The following is a 9,635-nucleotide window of genomic DNA, read 5'->3' as shown; positions in this document are numbered from 1 at the left end:
CCAAGTTGCTGTCTTGATATATACTCATCACTGGAAATGAGGTATATATGAATGGAATTTTGGCGTCCTGAAAAAAATAATATAAATGGCATGTAAGAGCATTATGTTTTCACTAAAACTTGGTTGCCTTGCTGGACACATTCGTTGATTGAATGTACCAGACTACTTAATAAACGATGCTCTTCCAGCAGTTTCCCCTATAAAGAACGAAAGAAATGTTTCCGTCTCTTGGTCTGGTCGTCAATAATAAGAACTGTCCTGAGGAGAATATCGGTGAACAGTCTCATATTTCAGGAAATCATGCATCTCAACAAGAGCAGCAGGTATCACTCTTTTCGGGTTTTGAGAGATTTGAGGAGTTATGCTTTAGCAGTGTCCCTTCTCCCTTCCAATTGAGTCAAGAAGAATGTGAAATGCTTACAAACATCCACTCGGATATTTTAGAATTTGTTTCTCCAGATGATGATGAATCTTCGCCTCTATCTTTATCATCATTCAAGATATTAAGCAACTGCCGAAGCAACTCTCAAGGACAGAATTCTGTGCAAGTCAAGGTGTCTGGCTCTGATGTTGCATGCCCTAAGCCGGGTGGTCGATCAGTTAATGATATCATAAGGTTGGCAGGAGAAAAGATGATTCGATCAAGATCCTCAAAAGTTGACGATCTCTTAGAGCCAAGTCAAGGCCCTTCTGATGAGAAGAGTGAAGATGTTGTCATTATACAGCATCTGCTATCTTCAGCTGAGAAAATAGGAGAACAGCAGTTTGAGGATGCAAGCAACCTCCTAAATTATTGTAACGAGTACTCTTGCATTAAAGGAATCCCTCTTCAGAGACTAGTGTACTACTTCTCTGCAGCACTTCATCACAGGATTGACTTAGAAATGGGAGTAACAACTTCAAAGATGATATCGCTTGAGATTGAGGAAACTTTGAGAAAATCAAGCTCCGCCAGCATTTCACTTCACCAAAAATTACCCTTCTGTCAAGTTATGCAATTCACTGCAATGCAAGCAATAATAGAAAATGTAGCTCAAGCGAAAAAAATTCATATGATTGATCTCGATATAAAATTTGGAACACATAGTTCAATTCTAATACAAGATCTTGCAAGTCGACATGCATGTCCTGTTGAGCACCTAAGGATAACTGCGCTTAGTTCCAAATCAAACATGATACCAGCAGAGACAGGTAAACAATTGATGAGTTTTGCGGAATCCATTAATTTGTCATTCTCTTTCCATGTACTTGAAGTGGCTGATATTCTAGATCTTAATGAAAATCTTTTTGAGTTGGACCCTGATGAAGTTACTGCTGTGTACGCACCATTCTTCTTGTGGACCATGATTAGACAGCAAGATAGACTTGAATGTCTGATGAGAGTAATTAGAACTATTAAACCTTCTGTGATGGTGGTCGCTGAAACAGAGGTAAACCACAATTCACCAATTTTTGTGAATCGTTTTGTTGAAGCGCTTTTCTTCTTTGGTACACATTTTGATTGCTTTGGAGATACCATGCATCCTGATGATCCGGTCAGATACACTACAGAATCCTTGTTAGGTCATGGTATGCAAAATATAGTAGCTGCTGAGGGAAAGGGAAGAACAAGTCGACAGGTGAAGAATAGCGTCTGGGTCTCATTTTTCCGTCAGTTTGAAATGGTGCAGAAGGAACTCAGCAGATCATCTTTGTATCAAGCAGGCTTGGTGGCTAAGAACTTTAATTGTGGGGCTTCTTGCTCACTTGACATGGATGGGAAAAGTCTAATTATTGGTTGGAAAGGAACATCTCTTGTCTCTCTTTCTGCTTGGGAATTCTTATGATCAATATGATGGTACTTACATACATGGTAAGTTTAATAAAAGATTTATGATTGTGTAGAACTCTTTGATAACTTCTGTGCATAGTGTTTGCAATTATTTGACGTATTTAAAACTGTAGTCAAAGTGGATTCTGTGAATGAGATTGTAAGACTGTCCTTTGTTTTGTTTTCATTGATCGATCCACCACTATGAGATTCTTGATGCAGATCCTTCATCTTCAACAAAGACCTGTGCTTAAAAGATTTGTATTAGACTAATTAGAACTGGTAAGTTGTCTTTAATCATCCGGAGGCTCTTTGTTACTCTTATACATTAGTGTTTAACTAATGTAAAACAATTTAGTTAACAAATTTTGTATGAGCTAGGATGTCTCTGAACATAACAGATTTTTGAGAGTGGAACGAGATATTTGCTAAGATAGGAATTGATTTTGTTGTTGGCCCTTTCATATATGTTCTACAGCTATACATTATAGGCTCAAACTAACCCTAATATACTTTTGTTTTAGATGTCCACACACTTTGATAGCCTTAGACTCCATATATGCAAGTAAACTCAAGCTTACACTTAAAAAATATCATATCCTGAAGCTTGGAAAACATGAATGCTGTCCTTGCTATGAGTGACATGAATTAAATCAGTGCACAGCCCTTTCCTCCCCTGAATCATGAACGAAGAAAGTAGTGTAGCATCTTAAAGGGAACAAGTTCAATTGTCCCAGCAAAAGAATTACATTGATGTTGAGATATATAAGAGCTAGTCCAATACAATGCTATAATTGGTTGGATCTATCTATCCTTACCATATTATCAACAGAATACAAATGGAGAGAAATGAGAAATAATCAACAGCATTTGTCACTGTATATGGATGTATTTGGTTGCATGTTACAACTAGTATTGGAAAACAAGTACTATTGCAGCCATGATAGAGTTTACTAAGCATGTTATACATGGCACTCTTTTTATTTTGTTTAAGAATATGGACAAAGTTAGGGTTATGTGTCTCTAAACACTTGTGTTAAACCAAGTCTTGTTGCAATTGCCACTGGACCTACCTGTTTAAAGTTTTTGTTGTTTGTGAGTGTCATTAAAAGGTCAATGGAAAACAATATTATACATGTGTTATTGTCAGATATAGTTAGAGTGTGGACCTTTAGACGGATCCATGAGTATAGTATAGTAAAGAAGAGTGCAGGGATGCTGATATCATCTTGCATCAGAACAAACTCTGTCATGAATAACACGGAAACAGATGTTCATGTCATCAAGCACCTTCTAGCTTCAGCTGAGAAAGTAGATGAAGAGCAGTTTGAGCGAGCTATCATGCTCCTCAACCAGTGTGATGAGTACGCATGTGCTCAAGGAAACCCTATTCAAACACTAGTCTACTATTTCACTTAAGCTCTGCGACCAAGAATTAATCTTAAGACCGGAAGATTGACATTGAATAATACGGGAAAGATGAAGTCCAGTTGAACATCTGAAGATTACTGCAGTCGGAACAAAATCAAAATCCGAAATAGAAAAGACAGGTGTGTGGCTCGAAACTTTTGCAGTATCGATGAACTTGTCATTCTCTTACAATGTGGTAATGGTATCAGACATGGTAGATCTTGATGCAAGTTCATTTGAGCAGAACAGCAATGAAAGCCTTGGTGTCTACTCACCATTGCTTCTATGGACAATGATTTTCCAGCAGAATAGATTAGAATGCCTAATGAAAGTGATCAGAAGCATTAATCCTTGTGTGATATTTGTTGCTGAAAATGAGGCAAACATGAATTCAAGTGTGTTTGCTGTTTTGTATTATGGTGCATATTTCGATTGTGTGGTGTGGAAGATTGTTTAAGTGATGATCAAGCAAGAAACATCTTAGAATGCATAAAATATGGTGGTGCAATAGAGAACATCCTGATGGCTGAGAAAGAGGAAAGGAGAAGTAGATACGTACGTAAAAGTTAACGTGTGGAGAACATTGTTTACACGTTTGAATATAGATTGTCAGAATTTCTCTTTATACTTCAAAAAGTGCCCTAACTAGTTTAGTAATTGTTCTTGTTCTAGTCTCATATATAGATTCTTACAATCTTTAATTGCTTAAGTTATGTGATGTGGCATGCATGACATAAATCGGACTAACCGACTGATCATAGAGGTTCTTAAGTTGAATTGTAGTGCAAACGCCTGCTTAATAATTTATCGTGTTTTTTGCAATCATGGATCAGTTGGTTGCTTTCAGAATTAGTTATGTTTTTTTTTTTGCTTGCTTCCATAATTTTTTTAAATTAGCATGTTTATCAAAAGCTCTGTTCTACATGTAACACATTCATCGGAAAACAAAATAACATATATACCTAACCCGTGTCATTTCTTGCAGCAAGAAATCCATAACAAACTACGTTAGCATAGAGTTTGCAACTGCAGGACTTTATGTAACATATGAGTTCCTTGAATGCTCGATATACCGCACAACTGAACTGCAGTGATAAAAGCTAAGTTGCAATTACAATGTTCTAGCTTTCTCAACAGCATATAAAGCCTACAATATCCTTCATTAGAGGCTGTCCGTACAGTTTTAGTCCCTCCAACGGTGGCCACAAACTGGGTTGCAGCACACGAAGAACAGTGTCATACCTTCTTCTCCCCTAGCAGTTGCCTGCACAAAACATAAGAGCTAAATAAGTGGACTCGTTCATTAATTGTAAATAATTTGATAATTACATTATATCTTCTTAGATGACTCAAGATGGTCTTTATGCTACTGCCTGATCAAAAGCTATAATTTGCTCATTTCTGTAAAGAATGGATTCCAATCATAACAAACTACCTAAAAATCTTACGCTTTGTTTAGTTGGCTATTTGGAGGGAGTGAATTAACATCAAACTGGAAATAAAAATGCACTATTTTGTAGGTAAATATTCATTATTTCTAATTACCAAACAAAATATTCACAATTCTCATTCCTCACTACACCCCAATCATACAAATTTAAATAGAGCTGCATCCCACAATTCTGTATACAAATGTTTAATTCCTCTTAATTATTTTCTTCACAAACCTCGGCATAGACAATTTCAGTTCTCATTTTTTGACACTTATCTCCTATATCTTTTCTTTCAACTTCAGTTTTGTTCACAATTTTCCATTCCATTCCATTCTATCCAACCACATGTAACATTGTCTTAATTAATATGGATAAAACACTTTTGTACCAGATGCCATAAGAATGACTCTGAATAGTGTTTTCAGCAATTATAATCTTCTTAATAACATAAAAGCATGTCAAAAAACTCTCCGCCAAATAATCGAACACGACGATGAGAATATATTAGAACTGAAACTTGAAGCAGTGAATTTGGCTGCGAAAGGTTGAAAGCAAGCTCAAACGACTTTTAAATTCCAGGAAACAATAGGAGAAAGAAGAAAACAACAACAGAAAGATCAGTGAACAGGATTAGACTGATGCAGTATACAATCCAAATATATATGTTAACACTTCTTACTAAGTGAAGCCATCTATTTCTAAAACAGGATGACAATGTTCTATATACTAGAGAATAAAATTGATGTGCTATCAATAGGAAGCATTAAGCTTGACAGATATTAAGCTAATTATAATAGCAGCACTCCATAACCAAACCTGGAAGAAAACAGCTTCCCCATGGTTGCATACAGAACAACGGACTGATTTTGTACGAGGAAGAGTTGGATCAGCAGCTACATCCTGCAGAACTTGGGTACGCTCCCCAACAGCGTGATGTATTTCATTCCTGTACACACAATTGTTATCTGCAGCTTCCTGAACAATTCAGAACAAAAAGGAGTCAGGAAATCAAGATGACCTCACAATCTTCGAGTAAATATGAAACAAAAAAATGAAGACCGGAAGTAATGCATTCACTTACAAAGCTATAGTAAAAGAGTAACTAACCAGCATTTGCCTAAAACACCCTATTGCATGCTTCTAGCCAGAAATTACTAACATAAACATTAGCGGCAACAGGAATAAAACATCAACTTATGAACAAAAAATTGTAATTATAGTATCTCAGAGTATTCTGAGGAATAATGTAAAAGAATTTAGCTAGATTATTCTGCTGACTCAAATTAATCACTGGAAGTCGAGAAAGTATGCGTACTTGGGTCACCCAACGCATCCTCGTAACCTAACACACCCCGGTAACAGATACTCGCACAATCCCGACCATAATTTTCCTTTATATGAATTCCATACTACAAAAACAAATATTTTAACTTAAATTGCTTATATAATGTATGTGATTCTACTAGCATATTTATTATATTAATATGTAAGCCGTGTATTCGAAACCCAAATCTCCGATTAGTTGAATCCATGTACTATCCCCTTTTGCACATGTATCCTTGCTTCTTAGCCGAAAGTTCTAGTAACAATGCACAACTTACCAAATGCAATAAGGCGAACACTAAATACTTTTTAATAATTGAGATGTCCTTAAGAACATCCAAACAAGAACCAACAAGATGGCCTGAAGATTTTTAATACACAACGAGAAACATAAATTCTCTTAAAGTCAAAAAACCAACAAGATGGCTTGAAGATTTTTAATACACAAAAAGACCTTAACATAGACCCCTCCTGAGTAATAAATCAAACACATGCACAATCCAAATTAGTCGATAACAAGAATCTAAATAACATTACTGAATACAAAAAAAAAATCACAGATTTAAAAAAAAAGCTCACTTGACTAATTTGCAAAGAAGGGAATTTTCGGGTTTTATATACAGAAAAGAAAAAAGAAAGGACCTGATTTAACAACATAGCTAATAGATACACTAAAAGAGAGTAGATATGAATTAAAAAACAAAAACCCAATTAAAAAAAACTAGGGTTTTATTATGTACATAAAAGAAATGCCTAAAGTTAAAGAATGGCATATAAATGAAGAACTGACCTGGTGATCGCAGTTGCGGCAAGCATAGAGTAAAATCTTCTGCTCTTTATCTTCCTTTGGATACAATATATTGTTACTGCTCCACCCAACAAATTAAACCAAAAACAAAAATTATCATTTATATCCAAGAAAATAGAAAGATAGATACAAATACATGTATGTAAGTATGTAAGTGACTGACCATTCACGGCAGAACTTCATGGTACTCATGGTTGCGAGGCTTTGGGACTATACTCCCAACTCCCAGATGTTTCTCCTGTTTTTTGAATTCACAGTTGTCGGCTGAATACAACCCTTTTGGGATGAATCAATATTTTCATATATTAAAATCAATTGTTTGAGGTTAAATTTTTTGAAATAAGTTTGATTTTAGGTTTGTTGTCGGATTTGGATCGAATTTAGTTAAATTTTTATTTATTTAGTTAAATTTATATTCACATCCAAATTTATTAGGATTTTGGATTATCAAATCGGACCTTCGGATTAATTTAAATTTTTGAGATGAATAATAATAATAATAATAATAATAATAATAATAAAAAAAAAATTAAGCACAAAAAAAATATATTACAGCTAAAGATGCTGTGAAAATTAAAGATATTTGAAAACATGTGAAAACTTTGAGTTTAAAATAATTATAAAATAAATAAGAATGAGATAATAATATGTAATTTGAGAAAAATATGAAAATTAATTATATATAACAATTTTATAAATTAAAATGGAGAAATTTTGTGAATTGCGAATAAAACGTTATATATCAAAATAATTCACTCATTAGAATATGAATATGATGGCATATGTTGTGTTGAAGAAATTATAATATGATAAAATGATATTTTATGTGAAAATATAACAAATTAATTTTAAAAATATTGATACATATAAATATAAATTATATTGATTTTTTATAGTTAAATTTTATTTATAAATATATAATTTATAAATTTATAATTTTAGTAGTTCGGATCGGTTCTTTATCGGATCGTATAAGTAAAAATCCATATGCACTTCTTAATGAATCGGATTTTTATCGGATCGGATTATTATTCTGATTATTAATCGAAGTTCAGACGAGTCCTTCCTCGATTAATCGAAAATTGGGTCAAAGTGTGTCTTTTAAAAATTAGTTCAAAAGTCGGCTGAGTCGATCAAAAATCGATTAGTTCGGGTTAAAAATCAGTTAGTTCGGTGAAAGTGTGAAAATTAATTATAAAAAAATGTTTTTAAAAGAAAATTTGAATTCAAAATAATAATTAATATTGAATAGTTCTATAATGATTTATATTGACTATAATATGCTCATAAATCCTAATCTCTGATAATTGAACAAGTTTGTTCAAATAAATTACTCTTATTTTTTCCAAAAATGTACTTATCGATTCATTCGTTTCACATCTCTTATCTCTAGTATTTCATTGCTATATAACTAATTTTAGCGGATCATGAATTTATATATAGTTTATATACACTATCTACCAAATTTCTAACTAGTAAGTAGTGTGCAGTGAGTATTAATTAATATGTATAGAACAATTATAAAAGAAATATGTATAAATTACTTAAATATTAAATATGAACTAATTATATGTGATATTATTTTTGTAAATTTTATGAGAACTCAATGAAATTTATATAAAATTATATATTATTATTTATTTATTTAAATTGCTTCGATTAATAATCCGATTAATCATCAATTATCTGATCAATCACTAAAAGGTATATCCACCAAACAATGCCGATTCCCGAATTTAGGAACACCGTCCCGCAATGACAAATGTTATTTTCATAGTAGAATTTTTATTTTCAGAAAATAATGAACTAAAAAAAGTATAATGCCCTCACATAATGCTATTTACAGTAGAAACTCGATAAATAAATACATTTGATACCAAAAATATATATTAATTTAAAGAAATTATTTACTTATCAATTAATAAATATTTTACAACATCAGATTTTGGAGATCCACGCTCTACCGAACTAAACTAATCGACAAATAAATATTTATTCTTTTAAATGTTATTTTCAGATTTTTTTTATAATTTCTTTATTACATTTTATATTCAAATTTACCTAAAATTTATTATGTTTATAATATTTAAGTGATATTTAATTACCTTCACTTTTTTAACATTATAAATTAGAACATATATTTGAAACACTAGGTAACCTATGTCGTACAAAGTACTTGAACAATACACCCCATCTGTGTAAAATATTAAAATGTAAGATATTTACAAAGTCACCTGTAATGAAATATATATTTCAGATCTTATTTTAATATTATAATCATAAACTAATAATGATCAATTAAATAAAAGCATTTATTGAATTAAATGTATTCATATTTTTATATCAATATAAATATTTATTCGAAATCTTGTGATTATACATTTATATTTAAATATGGCCTATAAATATTTAATTTTTTCAATTCATGTATGCATTTAGCGAGATTATTCATTAAGCTCATTTTCCAAAGTCGGGATCGGAAAAAAATATCCATTTACTAAGTTTATTCATTTATCAAACATTTATTTATGGAATTTTTACTGTATGTGCTTTTATGGACACTTTTGTCCTTTTACATCAAATTTAATGCGTTGGAAATAACATTATTTTAATGAATTTGTTATTAAAAATTTAACAATATGATAAATATAGTGAGATGGACTAAGACAGTGCCATTCGAGAGGTAAACTGATTCAAATATTCTATAATGTTTACAACATAGGACTTTTAGCTTAGGGTATATATCTACTTAAAAGTATATTGCGTGAAAGCTGTTTCAAGATGAATTGTCCACAAGCCCCTCAACCCAAAAAAAAATAACAGTACATTGCCACCGCATACATACGTATTC

General features: G+C 32.2%; 2 protein-coding genes across 2 annotated transcripts; one reads left to right on the top strand and one right to left on the bottom strand.

The window, feature by feature from the left end:
- The first annotated feature begins 215 nt into the window (after positions 1 to 215).
- On the top strand, positions 216 to 1,826 carry LOC141661010 (scarecrow-like protein 23). The gene has a single exon (XM_074467990.1). It carries the CDS (start codon positions 216 to 218, stop codon positions 1,824 to 1,826), a length of 1,611 nt encoding a protein of 536 aa, XP_074324091.1.
- A 2,331-nt stretch (positions 1,827 to 4,157) lies between these two features.
- LOC141659108 (DNA-directed RNA polymerases II, IV and V subunit 9B) lies at positions 4,158 to 7,098 on the bottom strand. Its single transcript, XM_074465861.1, has 4 exons — positions 6,948 to 7,098; positions 6,767 to 6,842; positions 5,470 to 5,628; positions 4,158 to 4,484 (listed from the first exon to the last, which is right to left on the bottom strand). Exons 1-4 carry the CDS (start codon positions 6,974 to 6,976, stop codon positions 4,404 to 4,406), a joined length of 345 nt encoding a protein of 114 aa, XP_074321962.1. The 5' UTR covers positions 6,977 to 7,098; the 3' UTR covers positions 4,158 to 4,403.
- Positions 7,099 to 9,635: the final 2,537 nt, after the last annotated feature.

The sequence above is a fragment of the Apium graveolens genome, chromosome 5 (assembly GCF_009905375.1).
Source record: "Apium graveolens cultivar Ventura chromosome 5, ASM990537v1, whole genome shotgun sequence".
In the NCBI taxonomy this organism is placed as follows: domain Eukaryota; kingdom Viridiplantae; phylum Streptophyta; class Magnoliopsida; order Apiales; family Apiaceae; genus Apium; species Apium graveolens.
The sequence above is the reverse complement of the archived record's forward strand: the minus strand, read 5'-3'. Positions and strand labels throughout refer to the sequence as shown.